We start from the raw sequence: 20708 nt of genomic DNA, 5'->3' as shown, positions 1-20708 counted from the left end.
TGTGACTTCTCATGTAGACATGGCCTAGAACTCTCCGGTTCTCCACATGTGAAAGAGGAGTACTGACTATCACTGGCTGGGAGTCTTTCGACAAAACGCTTTTCCCCCACTGGAAAATGCTGGTTCATTGAAACTGAAAAAGTATTTGTAGGAAAGGGGCGGTTTCAATTAATTTCCCATTTAAAAAAAAAATTGAAAAAATTGTCAAAATATTCCCATTTGGGCATTTTCTAGATGAAAAAGTTCCGTTTCTTGGGTCCAAACATCTTTTTGTTTACACATTTTAATTAATAAAAAATGTAAACAACGTTTAAAAAAGTCAAAATTGAAACAAAACATTTCAAATGAACCGAGCCAAGTTTGTTTTTTTTTTTAGGATTTTCGGTTCATGAAAAATTTTAAAGCTCTTTCGAATTTTTGTCTCAGTTTGGGGTGGGATCAACGTTCAAAATCTCAATCGTTATGGCAAGGAATGGAAACCGTTTCCAGCCAGCTCCGGTAATGGCTACATCCCAGCTCCCGGGGCTGCAGCAAGGCTCAGTGAACTCATGCCTGGGAAGGGCTTTGAGATCTTTGCATGAAAAGGCCTAATCCAAGTGGAACTTGTTCTTAAGGGCTCTTCCCTGTTGCTGCCCACTGACTGTCACGGTGCAGGATTGGGGCCTAACTGACTTGCTGGGGAATGCAAAAGGAACGGAGCACTTGTAATAAGCCACAGGACATCATCAATGAGCAGAGAAGGTCAGGCTTGACAAAGCCCTGGCTGGGATGATTTAGTTGGGGATTGGTCCTGCTTTGAGCAGGGGGTTGGACTAGATTACCTCCTGAGGTCCCTTCCAACTCTGAGATTCTATGATTCTAAGTACGTGACCACTGCCTAACTATAAATTCGATGAACACACCACATTGCCCAGGCCCCAGTGAGACTCGCACATAAAAGCCCAGGCTTCGAATGGCTCTTTACCAGATGTGTTTCTTCCACACTCACTCCCCTGCCCAATGGTGGAAGTGTGCGTGGGTCACAACTGATGGACACTGGTGGACTATTAAACCCCAAACTTCCATTCCCAGCCACTGTCCCTGTGGTTAGAGCAAGGAGACTACCTCGGCAGCAAAAGTCAATGCGTGTGGAAGGGCAGTAATATACTAGGACTTTTGCCCTTTAATGGAATTTTTCTAGCCACGTAGGAAGAAAAGACTCCATTAACCATACTACAAAGGCAGCTACTTATTAGTATTTTAGAACCGCGATAAAAACATTTCTTGAATCTAATTATTGCTGACAAATATGAAAATTGAAATCAAAGTTAAATTTTCAGCCACAGTGCCTCGCACGGCAGTGGCTCACTGGCTCCCAACTATTGCATCCTCACATTTATTCTGCCAGTAGCTCTGCCATAAATTGGATATTTTCCTCTCCCTCCGCCATCCCCTCCAACCCCTGTGTGTTCTGAAGCATTACTTCTGACATATTCATCTCAACAGCCAGCGCCAGGTAACTAACTTTATGTTTACCAGGCACATGTGGTTGATGGATCCAAGCTAAATGTGCAGTGGTTGAGGGGCTGGGGGGGGGGGATTTTTCTCTCTGTGCTCCCTCCCCCTCTCCTCAATGGTAACATAGAAGTCATCACAAATTCCTCATGAGATGGGGGATCTGAGAAAAGCCTTGTCAACGTATTTCTTCCCCCCCCCCACTCCCTTTTAAGCACACTGTAAAAAAAAAAAAAATCAATCCCTTTTGTCATTTCACTCTGCTTGTGTGAATGTTTAATGGATGTCAAGGGAGCTAATGATTGCAGCTAGGAAATTCATTTTAGATTTGCTATTTATAAAGTACTTGGTGCTCAGGTGGGAAATTAACATAAGGAAGGGGAAGAGACCAAAAAAACCCCCCAAAATAAAAAAAGATCCAGGAGACATCACAGGCTGCGGGGCCAGCTGACGGGAAAAGGCCTGGCACAGCCTGTTTGTAAGGTGTTTGATTTACAGGAGCACAGCTAGAGACAGCCCTCTGCCTCCCAGGAGCAGTCAGCGCCCCGCTGCTTTGTGGGGGAGGGTAAGAAAGAGCAGGCACCTACCGTAACAGAGAGTTACTCTCAGGTCTTGTCTGTGCTTAAAATCTAGGTCAACAGAGCTACGCCGCTCAGGGTGTGAAAAATCCACACCCCTGAGTGCCAGAGCTATGCCTGCCTAACCCCCAGGACAGGCAGAGCTAGACTGACAGAGAGTGCTTACGGAGAACCCCTTCTGTCGGACCGTCTACGCCACAGGGTTATACCAGCAGAGCTATAGTCCCCATAGGGGAGTCAAGCCCTCAGCCAAGAGGAGGGTGTTTCTCAGAGTCTGCACGCACTAGGCCATGCTCGCAGTGACCTTGCATGTTGCTGGCCCTACGCTCGTACACACACACACACACACACAGTCTCCCTGACACACGCTCTGCCTCAAACACACACTTCCCTCACAACCTCTCTCCCTCTTTCACACGCCCTCCCGCCACACTCAGCTACAGGGGAGCGAGGGCAGGCGATCCACGAATCGCTAATTCCCTGGCTGCCAGTTGGGCAGACACGCTGAAAGCTGGAGGTTGGCTCACCGCCCCTCATGGATCCAATCATGTCTGACACACCTTACGGCCACCGAGCGCTGGCTGCAGCCCCATAACAAACCACACCCTATACCATCCTCTAGGTCCTACCCATCCCAACGCCGACCACCATGTCTCTTCAGACAAATCATAGACAGGTGCAGGTCTGAAATACTTTAGCCCCATTTTCCTTCTTGCATCATCCGTATGCTCCTCTCCTGGATGTGCCCTCTGTTCTGTCTGGATTAGCTGCAAATCTCCTTTGATTAACCAGTTGCTGTTGAAACAGACAACCTGTTGCCACGTGTTTGATTACTGAATCCCAAGGGAGTTCCCATTTGTAACACAGCCACATCCAATACAGTCATCTTTACACACACAGACAATGAGCTGCTAATTCATGGTCTTCCAAGTTGCTTTTCACTTTCTGATATTTTCCAACGAGAGGCTTTGTATGAAGACCTTAAGCTTCTGAAATGAGTTGAAAGGGGCTTTTCCAGACATTTACATAAACACAAGTGCATCAGAAGGAATAAGCGTAGTTTATTTATTTATTTTGGGCCGGGGGAGACTTCAGAGCTGGCTGTTAATGTGATGTCACTGTGGGAAGCTGGAGATGTGCAACACTGACCTGCAGAAAAGTGGCGCGAAAATGAGCAATAAATAATGCAATTTTTAATGCTGTACTCGCTGACAATTTGCTTTGGCTTCAGGAATATCCCAGCATGCTCCCAGCCAGCACCGGTCTTAAATACACCTTATTGGGAGCGATGTTAAACCCAAACTGATTTCTGTGCCAAACAATGCTGGTGCTGTCCCACTATTTGGCCAGTTACTGAGAATGCTATTTCTGGCTGTGGACATAGAGAAGACTTTTATACATGCTGCCCTGTCACCTTTAATTATTGCATCAGTGCTGCAGGAAGGGAATGTAGCAATTTAAAAGAAAATGCAAAAAGTCAGGAACTCAGTGTTATTCAGTGGATTTCCTTCTGCAGGGCAGGAGAGATTTAAAAGGGGCAGGATGGTATTAAAACAACAAACCTCGCTTTACTTCACTTCAAGATCCACCCTCTGATTTCCTGGTTGAGTTTCATCTTTGGGTCTTTGTTGGCCTTTTAACAGGCCAGCGTCTCCCATTCATGGTCTTGGCAGACTGAGAGTTTGCCACTGTAACAGTAACAAGAGAACCTTGCTGAAACCAGAGCCCCCCCTGTGCTGGGCATTCCACAAACACATGGGAGAAGAGAGTCTCCGCCCCCAAAGCGGTTACAATCTAAACAGGCAATGCAAAGGGGGGAGAAAGTAGGGATTATTATCCTCAATTTACAGATGGGAAACTGAGGCACCAAGAGGTGAAATGTCTTGACCAAGAAATCAGTGGCAGAGCCAGGAAATAAATCTAGATCTCCTGGATCCTAGCCCAATGCTTAAGTACAAGACCATGCTTCTTCCTGGCAGTTTGCTACTCTAATCACTACGCTCCCGCAGCTCACTCCACAGGGGCAACAATATGGGTCTGATTTTCAAGGGCCTGGAACCCCACAACTCAGGGTGAAGTCAGCTATGCTGAGTTCCTGTGGAAATCAGGGCCCAGGTAACCTCACAACGTCTTTGACAGACACTTTTCTGGTCACAAACGCCCTGTGTGACATGCAGCTTGTTTGTCTTGCGTGGGGAGGGTGGGGGGGACTTGCTCATTCGTGGTGCTGAGCGCTCGGAGCTCCCGCTGACGTCAGTGGGAGTGGAGGGTGCCCAGTTCCTCCAAAGGGGCGCGCCGCCTGTCACAGCATCGGGCCCTCGGACTCAGCCACAGCAGCCGCTCTGGTTTGGGGTCATGGAGATGCTGGCAGTTCGACAATGTCCCCATTCGTCTTTCCAAGGAAAAGTGGAGGTAGCAGGGCCAGCTTCAATCTCAGTGTCCTTGGCATTTTAAAGGAAATATTCCAGCAACCCGTAATTTATTCACGTTGATTCGCTGGGCTCCTGGCTTCTAGACACACCTGCTACAAAAGCTCCCACCTCCTTCTTGGAGCCCCAGGCTTCTCCTCTGCCTAGAGCTCTGCATTACAGCTCCTTCGGAGGCCTGCTTAGGCTCCTTCTGATTAGCAGGCTGAACATGCAGGAGAGGGGCGAATAGAAGAAAGGGAGAGAGGGGAGGATGCCAAGAACTGGATATTGTCTTTCGTGAGAACAGTTGACGGGACAAGGGGGTCAAAGGGCCAATTAATTTACAACAGCTTTCAGCGCTGGACATATTAACTGTAGGCGCATCAAAAATCCATGATATCCTTCTTGGCAGGAGATAACAGAGAGCAGGGTGAAGACATCACCTCTGATTTATTATTAACCAAGAGCAAGGAGCAGGCTTCTGAAAGGAGAAGCCAGGTGGCTGCTGGAGCCACAGCTCCCAAATTTTCCGGGATGCTGCAGGACCTGAGGCGTGCAAGCATCACGGGCTGGCTTGGCGGTCGCGTTTGGGGTCATCGGCCCTTTGCTTACCCCAGTGAACTGGGGAGTAAAGGAAGAGAACAGGGTTAGGCAGTTCAATATCATGGCTCTTGGGCCTGAGCAAACTCTTTTTTTCAGGCAAACATTTCCAGTGGAGTCGGTGGGAGATTTTCCCCTCGTTAAAGGATACAGGACTGCATCAAGGGACTGCGAGCCAGGACCTCTGGGTTCTATTCCCACCTCTGAGAGGGGGGATGGTGCCTGGCTAGAAAATTTAAGCCAGCAACAAGAAGCCAGGACTCCTGGCTTAGTTCTGAGAGGAGAATGTGGTTGAACCGTTAGGGCAGGTCAGTTGGGAGTTAGGATTCCTGGGGTCTATTCTCAGCTTTGCGAACACCATGCTGTGTAATCCTGAGCAAATCTCGCAAATGCTATTAATACTCTTAACCCTCTCAACAGGTGGCAATCCCATCCCACCCCTAGCACAGCAGACACACCTATCCTGACTGGCTCCAAACTTACCCCTCCCTTTGTATTACCTGGCAAATGTAAGTTTTGCCCTGAACTCATTTCTGAGCTTGGCTGGGGCCTTCCTGCCTCCAGTGTCCCTCTGCCACAAAGGGATTCTCCACCCTTTCAGGCCCACCTAGTCTAGCAGTCAGCAGAATGGCCCTGCAGGGTTGTACACACCAAGCACCCTGGCCTAGTCCCCCTATCTAAAATGGGGAGAGTCAGGTGACAGCCACGTCACTATAGCACTTCAGCGTAGCCTTTCACTGTGATGACGGGAGGGGTTCTCCCAACAGAAGAATTCATCTGTTGACCTAGCGCTGTCTCCATGAGTGGTTCGGTTGGAACAGCTACCTCTCTCCAGAATGTGGATTATTCAGACTCCTGAGACACGTATCTATGCTGATGAGAGTTTTGAGCGTAGACCAGCCCTAATTCTCACCTCCAACTGAATGCTCAAAGTGGATCAGAGGTGTAAGAGTTTCACCTTACGCTGACGTACATCAATGAAAGTTTTGCCATTGTCTTCTGTGGAAGCAGGGCCAGATATTGGCTCTCTCAGGGTGAAATTCACCAGATGGACAGTATGAGGCCTGTGCTCAAGTTAAGTCCCACTTCATCCTAGCGGGTACACATGCCCCTTCACAGGGGTGAATTTTATCGCTGGCCAGAAAACATTTCTGTTTCCTGGAAAATTTTGAAGTTTTGGAATTTATTTTTATTCTGAGGCAGGACGAAACTGAGACCTTTTGAAATTCAGAGAGCAGGAGAGACCCTTCCCCACAGCCCACCCGCAAATAACCAACAGCCTGGAATTGTGTCAGTCGAAATAAGCATTTGAACCCTGTATCTCCCAGGTGCGTCCCTGAACCACTGGGCTATCAGCAATTCTGGGGGTTGCTTTTGCCCTCACTCACTTGGACCCGAAATTCCATCCTGGACCTAAGAAAGCTTCACATTCAAACTGATGCGTTTCTGCAAACAAGTCACAGTTGCAACAAAGCCACATTTCCAAAGAAAAAACATTTTGTCCAAAAGATTGCCTAATAGCCTTAGTGAATTTCCCCTGAACTAAGCACAGAGAGTCCACCCTCTGTTGCCACATCTTATATGAGGGAAAGGAAAACAGATGCAGAGAAGCTCTCTCATGATCCCTCGGATCAGAGCAGAATCTCCAGTGCACTTTGCTGGCTACCGAGGGGTGCCAGACCTCGCCAGCACTGCTCACAACTCAGTGATGTGATTACAAGATCTCTGCAAAGTGCAGGCCAGCTCTCCTCTTCCTACTTTATGTTAAACCAGTGTGGAACACAGCAACCCCTGCTAGCTTGACCCAGATCTGTCAACTGATCAGTATTTTTCCCCCATACGGAAAAAATAAATAAGGACTTGTTTTTTAAGCTAAAGCAGCAAGAAAATAAACGAACCAAGGCTTTGAATATCGACTGCACCAAATTAAATCTATGGAGGTAGGGGTGTCAAAAGCACAGCCAGGTGACAGGGAGATCAGGCGGATATATATGTCAGGTAGATTGGGAGTGGGGAGGGGGAAAGGAGGTAGTTTTCCTGGGGCAGGTTCTCTCTCGTAGCAGGGTTTTGTGCGCTGAAGCAGTTGGTGCTGGTCATGGCCAGACACAGGAGTAGATGGATCCCTGTCTGATCTAGTTCGGAGGTTTCTACAGACACCTATGGGATGGCAAGTCTTCCAGATGGACAATTAGAGATAATGATGATCAGATCCTGGGCCTTTTATCTGCTCCCTTTGTTCCACTCTGGCTCTTGGAAACTTGTCACATCTCCCCTATTGGGGATTCCCCACTGAGCCTAAATTGGCCTACCTGATTCCTATATCACTGCCCCTGCAGTCTCTGCCAAAAATGGGGTGGAAGGATTGTAGCAGGTGCACAATATCCTCTGGCCATTCCCAGCTGGTAGAAGGCACCTCGGGAGCTGTGACTCGTTGACAGAATGTCGAGCAGCTCCCAGAATGTCGAGTTCTAAACTCAGCTCAGACTGGGGCCAGTGTTAATCCAGCCTGAAGATCAAGGAGTCATAATCAGCTCTCTTAAGCATCTTGCCTCTTTCTGCTGTGCCCATTCAACTACCTGGCTCTACCTGTAGGGCTTTGGCCATATAAGTAAAGAGATTTTTAGTGCTGGTGAAAGATACCAGACTGACACCCGGTGGGATACATGCATGGCCACCGGCATGGCCAAAGCCTTGATTCCAATATGCAGCTGGAGGGTGTGGACTGCATACTGGGTATTTCAGGCTTTATGGGGAGGGAATCCTCCCTGTTGCCAGGCTGTTCTGTGGCAGCTCCCCTGGACAGGGAACGTGACCAAGAAGAGTTTGTGGATCTGCACATCTGCCAGCCACACCACAACCCCTCCCCGCTCCCCAACACACACACACTGCGTGTGGTACCCAAACCCCACCCCCTTCTGAGGTGGAACAGCATTGGGGTATTTCTGAGGGAATAAATCCTATCCCCCAGTTTGCTAAGGGAGCAGCATCCCAGAGAGGAAAAGGCACAACTACTTGGTTGATGGCCCACGAAAGCTTACGCCCAAATACATGTGTTAGTCTCGAAGGTGCCACAAGTCCTCCTCGTTGTTTTTGGTTGATTGGGACATTCCACCCAGGAGGTGACGGTGCTTCAAACACAGGGATCTGAGAAAATATCACTGTCCTGACACTAGTGCTTCATGTGTGCTAAGCCCCGGCAGGCACCTCTAGGCTTGGCAGTTCATAGCCACAGCACCTCTGGGCTTGGCATGTCAGTTATGAAAGTTTAAAAAAAAAAAAATTCATTACAAATGAAGCACGGCCTGACACCACCGAAATAAAAGCTAAATTCCAGCAGCGCTTGTTGGCGTTGAGTAAACCAGCCGGAGGTTCATACAATTCTTGTTGCCATCTCCGGAGCCCAGAGAGGGTTTTTGGCAACGTGTCCCAATATGGAAAGGTTTTGGTCTAAATTCACCACTGTCCCCCAGCTTTCAGCTGACTTTGGTCTGGATTCCAAACTCATGAAACCCGCAGCTGGAATCTACTGGGAACGGGTGTGTGAGATGCCTACAGGGCGCTTGACAATGGTGAGGCAATTGATGTGTTGAGACCACTGCTCATCATGCCGAGCAGCGTTGGGTCACTGTTTCCTTGTACTCCCCTATCTGCCTGGAGCCATCTGTGGTCTCTTTTCTCTTCTACTTAAGCCTGTAAGCTCCTAGGGGCAGGGACCAGCTTTTTGTTCTGTGTTTATAGAGCTACGGTTGGGTCCTGCTCCATGACTGGGACTCCTAGGTGTTACTGCAATACATATAACAAGTAAGTAATAACAATGGGAACCCAAATCAGCAGATTCCACACAGTCTATTGCCCGCTACCAGCCAAAGGTCTTTATTTACAGAACCTCACAGTCTTCCTCCATGCCACCCTGCCAAGCATGGTCATATGAATGAATTTACCCTTACCATTCCCCCGTGAGGAACGAGAGTGTGACCATCCCCAAGTTACAGAAAGGGAAACTGAGGCACCAAGCAATTAAGAGAGATGCACAAATTGAAACCCAGTCTCCTGTATCTCAGTGTAGTGCCTTACCTACAAGACCCTATTTCTCCTCAATGTACCTTGGTCTCAAGGATGCCCTTTAGGGACATGAGGTCTATTTTGTTCATGTTTTAATCCATTGGGCCTCAGGAATGTGCTAATTAATCCCATTAGCGGCCTCATTTTCAGAGGTGCTGAGTACCCACACCCCTCATGAAAGTTGTCAAGAATGGCAGATGCTCAGCAAGTCTCAGAAATCAGGCCACTGACCAGTAAAGCCTGCAGACCATCCTGTGTGACCATGGGCAGGTCAGTTAGCTTTTCTACACCTCCATTCCCCATCTGCAAAATGGGGATATCTCCAGGGCTGTTTGGGGGATAAATACACTAAAGATTGTGAGGTGCTCAGTTCCTACAGTTGTGGGTACCAAATAAGCACCTTAGATAGGTTAGATAGATAAAACATCAGGGATGGTGTAGATAATACTTAGTCCTGCCATGAGTGCAGGGGGCTGGACTAGATGACCTCTCGAGATCCCTTCCAGTCCTATGATTCTATAACGTCTTTCCTCTTGTGTGCTATAACTGGGTTATCTAATTCTGTACATATTGATTATTATTATTATTAGCTATTAAGCTGCTGTTGGGGTGAATATCCAGTGTTATTGACCTCAGTGGTAAATATTGACCAAAGCGAAACTAACTCAATATTTTCTTCAAGGGACAATAAATCTTGATACTTACAGAAAGAAGTCGATATCTATGAGATATATATATTTTTAAACACAGGCATTCATTGGTAGTCATCCTGCAGCATAAACTGCCAGAGGATTTTTTTCCCCCCTTCTGAATCTAGTGCGACTTTTTAGCAGGAGGCTGGAACAATTCCCATCCTCAGCGGATCGGGACAGAAGGAGACATGTACCACTCACCAGCCCACCTAAAATCCATAACACATGTATGAAGTTTGCGGACAGCTGTAGCGTATGTTAGCAGAGCCCACTGGTGAGTGTGGGCTATATGTACCCCTTTATGCCCAATCCACAGAGAACAGGAGTCTGTTACGGGGCTCGCGAGGGAGCCTTGTCTCTTAAACTAAAGCAGCTGATGCTTTAAGCTCTGGAGGTCCTCAGGTCAGTCTCCAGAGCGTTGGCCAACATAACAGCAATGGACATAGAGGCAGGATCATAACTGAACGATCCTGCCAGCGGGAGCAGAACCCAGTTCTAGAACTGTCAAAGGAAAAAAGTGGAAACTAAAAGAAACAAAACACTTGTCCAAAACACTTTAAAAAAAAAAACAAAAAACAGTTTAATCTGCTGTACCCAGGCCTCCTGGTTCCCATGTACCAAACTAACATGTGAGCTAAAGAACGAGGGGGCAGGTTTTCAGACGTCTTTGAGATTCGGAATTGTTGAGATTGACATTTTTTTCCTATCCCAAATCAGGACAAAGTCAAAATCTCAAAACAATTTGTGAGACAGACATCTGGACCAGCTCAGTCGGAACATTTCATTTCCAGTCATTTCTAAGTACTGCAGTTTTCATTTGTTTTCTTACCTTTTTTGAATACTGTAAAATAACTTAAATTTCTTAACAAAACATTCTTTTGAACTGAAAAAGCAGAACTTTTCTTTCAAAACTGTCAGAGCAGACTTGTTTGGACTACTTCAAAACTCCCTCTCTCCCCCCCACCCCCATTTTTGAAACTAACCCTTTTCCATGAAGGATGTCAGTTTAGTAGAATCAGCATTTTCCAAACCCCACCCCACCCCAAAAAAATTTGGTGATATTTACATTTTTAAACGTGCCATTCAGACATTTCCTGGTTATGCTACGTCTCTGCCCTGCTGCACATGGCGCTGCTATCCTCTCCACCAACTTCTGACATGGCTCAACAGTGCCAGTTAAGTCACTTTTGCAACTCTGGTCCATACAACTCCTCTGGTTCTAGAGCACAAACGCAGCACAGAATGGATCCTGCTGACAGGAAGCAGGACCCAAGCTATTCCTTTTCCTTCCCCTGGAAGGCCAAGTTAATTTCCTGCCCCTTGACCACGACAGAGGAAGAACCTTGTTTGGAATTCTGCTGATGCCAGAGATACTTAATGGCAGCTAAGTGAATTCGGTTTTGATGATTAGGGTGGGACCATTTGGGGGGTGATCTGAATGCACCCTCCCGCAGCCATCTGTGTGCATGGAAAAGGGAAAGATTACCAGACACAGAAAATGAGATTGCAGGAGTAGGGGTATCAAAAAGGAAAAGGGGATCAAACCAAACTGATCAGAAAGTATTAACAGGAACAAGTCTTCCTAAGAAGAAATGATCCAATTGCTAGAAAGAAAAATAGGGAGAAAGCAGCAACACCCTTATGCTGGGTCTAACTCAGGAGCAGGGAGGCGTGTGCTTAAGGGACAGCTCCTTCTGCTTTCCACTGACACCACGGAAATCAGAATCTTACCAATCTCTTACCAATCAACCTCAGCTCTTGGTAGAGGCCAGAGCCCTAGGGAGCTGATCATCTGCCTTCCCCACCATCTCTTCTCCATGAATCAGCACTGATACCAAGGAAATTCTCTCCTACACAAAGCTTGGAAGCAGGGGGAGAGTTACGCACCTGCTGTGGGCACCAGACACCTTTTCAAGATGCAGAAAAAGACAGGAAGTAGCAGCCCCAGCAGAAGGCGCAAGCTTAAAGATAGAGAGGAGGAGAAAAATGACTTGGAATGTGAACTGCATCCTAAGTAGCCTCAGTGAATCAATGCAATAGGGGTGGATCATTGCATAGCAGACCACGGCTGCCCAAGAATGGTGGAAGTTTGATCCAACTGAGATTGCTGGCAGACTGGCATTTCCTCCTCCTTCAAATAAAATAAACAAATGGCCTGACAACAGTGACGTACCCCTGCACCAGCTTTGATGCTTGAGATTAAAGATATCTATTTTTATATCCAATTTTAAAGTTGACTTATGGACCAAGCGATGTCCATCACTGGGAGAGCTGAGCAAAGGGCAAGCAACTTCCTCTCGCCACACTAAATCTGTCAATGGCATGCACAGAGAAATTCAGGGAGCAACATGTGGAAAACACTCTTACAGCAAGACAGGCCCTGGAACCATAAGGAGAGGGACGAGAGGACCTGTGAGCTTAAGTTCTGATGGCTGGTGGATTTAAGCTGCTTTGGCTGCACTGCGGCATGGGTTTCTTGCACAAATGTGGCTCAGGCCAAGTGGCCAGCACAGCCCTTGGGGATTCAACATGCAGGCAACCCTCTGCTTTAACCTCTCAAGGGAAGGGAGCAGACAGCCAGGAGACTGCCGCCTGCCCTTGTTAAACACCTAGGGCCAAACCCTCTGCTGGCATAAATGCACAATAAAGCCAATGAAGCAACACTGATTTACACCAGCTGTGGACCCGGCCCTTCGTATCCAAGAGCACCCCTCAAAACTACCTCCATGCACGGGGCCCCAGAGCTAGGGAATTCACTGTGCATGGCACCCAGAATCCTCCCTGGTGCCTGGGATGCTGTGTAAAGCCTAATCCCAAACCAGTGCAGACAGGATGGAAAGGGGATTTATTGTAACCCATAAACCAGGGGTGTCATTTGCTATGGGGCAAGACTTGGCAGGATACAAGATAATCACACGTTTGCCACCACTCCCAGCTTCTGGCAAAGAGGAAGGATCAGTCAGTAATTTTCTGTTCTGTTCATTCCCTCTGAAGCACCTGGCATGGGTCCTGCTGGACCATTAGTCTGACCCCATAAGGCCATTCTTATGGTCTTACATATCAGTTGACTCAGCTGGGCCCTTCCCCCCAGAATTTTTCTGAAATTGACCCCTGCCAACAGCCCTGCCCTCAGGGGCCAGGGGCAGAGCCAGATGGAGGGACCGGGCAGCAGCGTTCAGCATTATGTAATCAAGTGGCACATTGAGGCCACCCTCAGAAGGCAGCTCCCTCCGGGCACCCAGGCCAGGAGGGCACCTCCAGCTGGCTGCAAGGAATCTGAGGCAAACAGACGCTGGCTCTCCAGAGCAGCGCGGGGGGGGAAGGGGAGGGGAGGGGAAGCAGCTGGGTCCCTTTTTCCTCGCAAAACTCAGCCCGCAGCCTCTTCAAAAGGCAACCCCCAGCTTTGCCCCGGGCCCGGCGGTTACATAAGAGCTCCCGGCTGGCTTCAATGCAGGCGTAAAGACCCCCCCAGGGGGACGGCTCTCTCTCTGGCCCCCGGCTGTATTAAGACTTCATCAACTCAATTGACCTCAGCAGGAGGGGCAGAGCGGATTACCAGCAAAGTATTTAATCAGGTGTATGGAATGACCTTGCCAGGGGAAACACAAAGCGAGCCAGACACATGGGGAGCAGAAGGGACCGTCTCTTGACTCCGCCCCCCCCTCCCCCCGGGCCCAGTATCCCCATCCTCACACCAGCCTGTCGCAGCCTGCTGGAGGCCGCTTTCCTCGAGGAATAAAGTTGCTCGGCTCCAGAGGACAGAGTCGTTGAGCGCACAAGACGCTGCCGGACCCACTGGGTGGGGGCGTTACCTTGCTGCCCTCCGCTCCAGCTAATAAAGCGGAGCAGGGGCAGATCGGAGGGTGAAGGGTGCTGCAGGCGACGGTCCTTATTAATAATACAGTGCAATCAGTGTGCACGCCCCGCGGAGATGCCGGAGCCGCGCGCTGCAGCCCCCCGCCCCCGGGCTTCTTCCTTCCGAGCCATGCCCAGAAAGATGCAGCAGCGCCGGGGGCTGGGACGGGAGCTTCTCCCGGGACCCCGCAGCTCTAGACGGAAACCCCCGGAGAACTTCGCAGCGCGGAGCAGACACGCCGCGGAGCCCTTTAGCTTTCGCACAAGTTCCTCCCCCCCCCACCCCCACTGAGCCAAGCAGCCCCCCCCTCTACTAACCCCCCCGGACTAAAACATCTGTCCGCAGCTGCTGCGGACTGACTCAGCCAGCCAGGGTGGCGGAAGCTGCCCGCCGAAATCTCAGCCCAGAGCCCGCTCTCTGGGGTTCACAGGGAGCTTCCCCCCACCCCCCTCCTGCTTGGTCGGCTTTTTTTTTTTTTTTGGCACCTGGGGAAGTTTGGAAATCAGTCATCCAAGTTTCCTTCCCCCCTGCCGGGAGAGGCAGCGCCTGGGCACTATACCGCGTAACAGCCCGTCTCCACAGCGGGCTCCAGAGTCGGGGCGCGCCGAACACCCCCCCCCCCGCCGCCCCGGCGAGCGAGGCGCCCGGCAGCCCCACACCCCCGCCCCCGGCAGCCCCAGGCACTCGCCGGCGGGACCGAGCCGCAAGCAGCCTCGGACCCGAGTCCCCCGCTGGAAACCGGCCCCGAAGTGCGCTGCGCGCCCGGCGCAAGCCCTACCTTGGAAGAGGAACAGCGCAGCCAGCCCGGCGAAGATCGCCCAAGCCACGGAGCGGTGCATTTTTCTTTTCTTCTCGGGGTGGCTGGGGCTCGGGTTTGTTTTTTTTTTGGGGGGGGGGGGTTTCCCCACCGCCTCCTGGCCTCGCTCCCCTTCCCCGACAGCTCTCGGTGGCTCTCAAAGCTGGCGGGGAGAGGTTTACATCCAGCGTTTCCTCCCCCACCGCCACCGCCCCCCCCGCGCGAAGGACGAGCGAGAGGAGCGGGACTCCCGGCTCCGTAACTCTCTCCCCTCGCACTGGGGCAGCGGGGCACGCTCGGCGAGAGCCGGCCGCGGCCAGCCCTCCTCCGCCGCGCAGCCATTGGTTCCCAGCCAGGGATTGGCAGCGCGACACCCCCCCCCCCCCGCCCCAGCACGCACCCCCCGCGAATCGGGCCGGCCGCTGCCCGAGACACGTGCCGGCGGAGGTGGAAGAAGAGGCGCCAGGGCGAAGCTGGGGTTCCTTCAACCCACCGGGGCGGGGGTCCTCGGGGGGAGGGGGGGCTGCTGGGCCCCCCCTGCCCTGGAAGTGGTTTTTCCATCATGATGCCGGGGTTCAGAGTCGCAGCCCCCGCAGAAAGAAAAGGAGGGACTCGTGGCACCTTAGAGGGGGGATGCTCAGATTCATAGATTCATAGATATTTAGGCCAGAAGGGACCATTATGATCATCTAGTCCGACCTCCTGCACAACGCAGGCCACAGAATTTCACCCACCCACTCCTAAAAAAGACCTCACACCTATATCTGTGCTATTGAAGTCCTCAAATTGTAGTTTGAAGACCTCAAGGAGCAGAGAATCCTCCAGCAAGTGATAAATGTGTCCGTCTCCGAGGTGCCACAAGTCCTCTTCATCGTGATGCTAGGCAGGGTCGGCAGCTTGGTTTACTGGCTCTCAGCACCCCCAGGCCAGCTCAGCCCAGCCCAGGAGGACACTGGTCCACTCCAGCCATTGTTCCGGCACCCCTGCCTAAGCGCCCCCCGTTCCACGTTGGGCCGTGGGAAAGCGGGAGGGTTTGGGAGCTGCTCCTCCGGCTTCTTCAAGGGATATTTTTGTGCTCAGTGAAACTTTCAGACAGGAGGCCACTTCATTCCTCTGCCCCTGTTTTCCTAAGGAAGTGAGACCAACCACACACAACAGGGTCCACCCCTAAGGGGGTGCGAGGCCCAGGACAAATCAGGCTATATGGGCCCCCTTCTGACCCCCCCCGGCTGACATGGTCCCCCGAAACCCTAACCCAACCCCCTGAGCCAGCCTAGCCCCCCAAGGCACCCCTAACCCCCACCCCCTGGGCCAGCCTGGCCCCCCAGGCATCCCTAACCCCACCCCCACCCCCTGGGCTAGCCTAGTGCCCCCCGCATGACATACATACACTGAAGCATGGAGGCCTCCAATTTTCCATACCCAAGGGACAGCTCTGCACCCCCCCCCCCCCCACACACACACCTTTGTTGTTTAGAAAATAGCCACCAGCTGATTCTTCCTGCCTCATTCCTGTCTAAAACACTCCTATGAATCTGGACCTGGCTTCAAGAAATGCTGGTTTAAAATGCTGTGTGCAGATCTGGCAACTGGGCTTTGACACTCTGGTCATCAGCTCGAGTCCAAGCTGACAGAGGAGCCTGGGGTTAAGAGCAAGCTGCCAAACTGGCTGTGGGTATGTCTACACTGCAATAAAACCCTGAGTCTCAGAGCCTCGGTCAATTGACTCGGGATCAGGCCACCAGGGTAAAGATTGCAGTGTGGATGTTCGGGCTTGGGATGGAGCCCAGCGTCCGAGACCCCTCTCACCCACGTGGGGTCTCACCCAGGTTCCAGCCAGAGCCCAAATGTCTACGCTGCAATTCTTAGCTCCGCAGCCCAAGCCCCGTGAGTCTGGGTCGTTTGCAGCTGTACTGCAGGTCTCTCATTGCAATATAGATGTACCGTATGTCTTCACTGTGGGTTTAAGCCCCCCCCCCTTTTTTCCACTGAAGACATACCCTGAGTTTAGCAAAGCTCTTCAGGGCAGGCCCATCTCTTAATAGCCATGTACGTACAGCACCTGGCACAGTGGGGCTGTGGTAAGGATGCCAATTAGTGTGAGCTGTGCTGCAAGTGTACTCAGGAGGATTCCTGTCTCCCTGGAACCGACAAGCACCAAGTTGCTTCTGAGATGATCTCCCCCTTCCCTGAGCAGATGATGTCACTTCCCTCCTCCAGTCCCTCCACTGGCTCCTCCTTGCCCCAGTAATGACTTTAACCTTCTCATCCTTCTCCGCGAGGTCCCCTGCTTCCCCTTTGCTCTGCCAATGAAACCAGCCTTGATGCTGCATCGTTTCCTTGGTGCTCGATGTATTTATTCTCACCTTCCCCCTTGGCATGGAAGAGCTTTCCAAACCCAGTGTGCCAAGCTCCTCGCCCTCTATTCTTTCCTGAAGACACGCTCCTTTCACAGTGCCCACCCTCACTTACCCGTGCCAGAGGAAGACAGCCTCCACCCCATTATGCAAGAGGCAATGAAGTGACAAGGAATAAATAGAGAGGGGAAGGATGGCTTTATGCTTATGACACTGGCCTGTGATTCAGGGGAGAAGGGATCAATTATCAGCTCTAGTATAGACTCTGTGGTACTTTGGGCAAGTTACTTCACCCCTCTGTGCCTCAATTTCCCCCCTCTATAAAATGGGGCTCATTCCCTAACTCCCAGGATAAATTCACTATCGTGTGAGATGCTCAAGTACTCTGGTGATGGGGTCTGTAGAAACACAAGGATGTAATAAACATTCCAAGCAAACTCCTTCCCCTGGGCCTCCCAGTGGGCCGTATCTGTGGTATGATCACATGGCATAGCTTTATCGGAATACCTCCTCAGATAGGCACTATTCTGGAACTTATGCCTCAAGGCTAGCATTTATTCCAGGAGTGGAGTAATTATTCCAGAACAGTGTCCACCAGAGGCGTTATTCCAGCATAGCTGGAACAAAATAATGTATCCTACTACAGCTATGCACGTCCACTTCCCCAGGTAGACAAGTCTTGTCACTCACTCAAGCAGAGACGGTCTTGTCACTCACGTTCTGCATAGGCCTGAGAATGTTCTTGGTACTTAAGAAATAGATCATTTTCTTCTCTCTGCTAGGGTCCGATGCAGCATCTTCCCAGTAGGCAGGAGTGACACTCACCACTCTCCTCTGCTCCAGCCCAAAGACAATGGCAGCACCATGCCCTGGTCCAGCCAAAGCTCAAGAGCATCATGGGAGGTGCCTGCACACAGATTCCAAGGGACCTCAGGGTACATCACTGCCTGCGAGAAAAGAGACCCGGGTGCTGCCACGGCTGGCCCGGCTCTGGCTCAGAATTGCAGTGTAGACATTTGGCTTCGGGTGGAGTCCGAAGCCAAATGTCTACACCGCAAGTTTGGGCCCCGCAGCCCAAGCCTTGTGAGCCCGAATCAATTGACTCTGGCTCTGAGATGCAGTGCCAGAAGTTTTTATTGCTGTGTGGGACAGGAGAAGGGCCTTTGGTGGTGGGGGCGGCGGAGGGGTGCAGAACTCCTAGAGGAGCCAGAATATAGACGACGACACTGACCTAACACTGAGGACTTCACAGAAGCTGTTGCATCTCCTGTGCCACAGGTGATCTCACGCGCTGTACCACACACACAGCAAATCCCAAGCCCCGGGCGGTAGCTGAGGCAAGCTTCTGAAATCCTAAAACCTCTCCAGCGCATCATCAAGGATCTACAACCTATCCTGAAGGACGACCCATCACTCTCACAGATCTTGGGAGACAGGCCAGTCCTTGATTACAGACAGCCCCCCAACCTGAAGCAAATACTCACCAGCAACCACACAACAGAACCACTAACCCAGGAACCTATCCTTGCAACAAAGCCCATTGCCAACTGTGCCCACATATCTATTCAGGGGACACCATCATAGGGCCTAATCACATCAGCCACACTATCAGAGGCTCGTTCACCTGCACATCCACCAATGTGATATGTGCCAGCAATGCCCCTCTGCTATGTACATTGGCCAAACTGGACAGTCTCTACGTAAAAGAATAAATGGACACAAATCAGACGTCAAGAATTATAACATTCAAAAACCAGTAGGAGAACACTTCAATCTCTTTGGTCACTCGATTACAGACCTAAAAGTGGCAATTCTTCAACAAAAAAACTTCAAAACCAGACTCCAACGAGAGACTGCTGAATTGGAATTAATTTGCAAACTGGATACAATTAACTTAGGCTTGAATAAAGACTGGGAGTGGATGTGTCATTACACAAAGTAAAACTATTTCCCCATGTTTATTCCCCACCACACACACACTGTTCCTCACACATTCTTGTCAACTGCTGGAAATGGCCCACCTTGATCATCACTACAAAAGGTCCGTCTCCCCCCCCACACACACACACACGCTCACCTGCTGGTAATAGCTCACCTTTCCTGATCACTCTCGTTATAGTCTGTATGATAACACCTATTGTTTCATGTTCTCTGTGTATATAAAATCTCCCCACTGTATTTTCCACTGCATGCATCCGATGAAGTGAGCTGTAGCTCACGAAAGCTTATGCTCAGATAAATTGGTTAGTCTCTAAGGTGCCACAAGTCCTCCTTTTCTTTTTGCGGACACAGACTACCACGGCTGCTACTCTGATTTCTGAAATCCAGTCTGCCTTTAGGATTTAGTCAGCCTTGGAGGGCCAGATGCTGCTCTCTGTTATGCTGGGAGAAACCCCAAAGGTACCCAGCTATGACAGCAAGGAGGGCCAGATAGACTCAACTGATGTGAATGGAGTGACTCTGGATTTATTCTTTTTGTTAGTATTAGAATAACCCCTCAAGCCTCCCAATCCTGATTGGAGCCCCTTTGTGCTAAGTGCAGTACATACAAAGAGTAATGGACAGTATCTCCCTGAAGATATTTACAATCTAAATAGACAAGACGGAGCAAAAGTAGGAAACAGAAGGGAAAATCCTTGGCCAAAGTCAGACAGCAGGTCAGTTGCAAAACCAGGATAAGGACAGGGGCTACCTGCTTTACAATCCTGTGTCCCATTCCACTGGACCATAATTCCTCAGGCTTTACGTGGCGGGTAATGGAGATTAGTGATACTTTAACAATTATCTTTTAAGGAGGTGCAGAGATTTCCTGTTGAAAGGGTCCTTTAATGCTTTTCAAATTGCAGGGGCCATCTCCTTGTTCTGTGTTTGTACAAGGCTTGGCCCTTAACAGAAGCTCTTAAGCAATACAAATAATAAATAAATAAATAAAAATACTATTTCTTAATGAATGCTCACTATTTTCCTTAGTGGCAAGAACATCTCATGTCACTTGGGCTGACTCACAGCCCCTTAAACAACATTATGCTCACAAAAAGTGGTCATGCGGTGGGGGGGGGGGGAGGAGGAAGATGAGGTTTCATATTTATTCTTCTTCAGAGACTTCCAGATCCAAGCTGTTCATTTTGCAATTCAAGAGGAGATTTGGCTGCAAAGTCTCAGACAATCCAGCTGTGTTTCTCTCTCTCTCTCTTCTGTGGCCACCTCCTACAGAGATACTTAGAATCAGATCTAGGCCAGCAGTTCTGCTGAGGAAGTGTGAGGCATGGCAGAATCTAGCTCACTCTTCTAATGTCACATTGGCAGTGCTGACCATACAAACCTCTTGTTTTGGTCAGTAAGCAAGCAGAGATGACTTGATTGCATTCAAGCAAGAGAGAGGGCCCCAGATCCTCAGTGGGTGTCACAGTATTGAAAGCATATGGATCTATGCCAATTTAATACAGATAAGGAACTGGGTTCTAAGCTGTTAACATGAGACCCTTTTCACATAACTTTTCTGATTAGAGCGGAGTGAAACCACCACATGTTCTTATTTTCCCCGCTAAATTTTCTGACAAAATACTTGCAGTTTTGTCCTTGTTCCAGGATTCATGACCCCTAAAGTTTTATGCTAGATGTGCTTTTGTTTCTTTTTTTAAATTTTGTATTTTTTTTTTTAAGGAGTCAGGGGAAGAGGTGAGAAGGGGAGCTGTGTGAAGTGGTGGGTTGTGCATTAAAAAGAAAAGGAACATTTCAAAATCTCATGATCTTACTTTTGAATTTTTATTCAAATCAGTTGTACCTGCAAGTGAAGAAATGAAAAGAAAATTCATTTTTTTCCCATGGAATTGCACGAGTTTTGCAAAATTGAAAGAAAAAACAC

General features: G+C 49.8%; 1 protein-coding gene across 1 annotated transcript in view; it reads right to left on the bottom strand.

Annotated features, from left to right (window-relative positions):
* NTM (neurotrimin) overlaps positions 1–14700 on the bottom strand; it is a 680565-nt gene extending 665865 nt beyond the window's left edge. The window contains exon 1 of the mRNA XM_073320725.1: positions 14469–14700. Within this exon, the coding sequence (XP_073176826.1) occupies positions 14469–14529 (61 nt within the window). The 5' untranslated portion in view covers positions 14530–14700. The remainder of the gene's footprint in view (positions 1–14468) is intronic.
* Positions 14701–20708: the final 6008 nt, after the last annotated feature.

Source organism: Lepidochelys kempii, chromosome 22, assembly GCF_965140265.1.
Source record: "Lepidochelys kempii isolate rLepKem1 chromosome 22, rLepKem1.hap2, whole genome shotgun sequence".
In the NCBI taxonomy this organism is placed as follows: domain Eukaryota; kingdom Metazoa; phylum Chordata; order Testudines; family Cheloniidae; genus Lepidochelys; species Lepidochelys kempii.
This window is presented reverse-complemented; position numbering and strand designations above follow the sequence as displayed.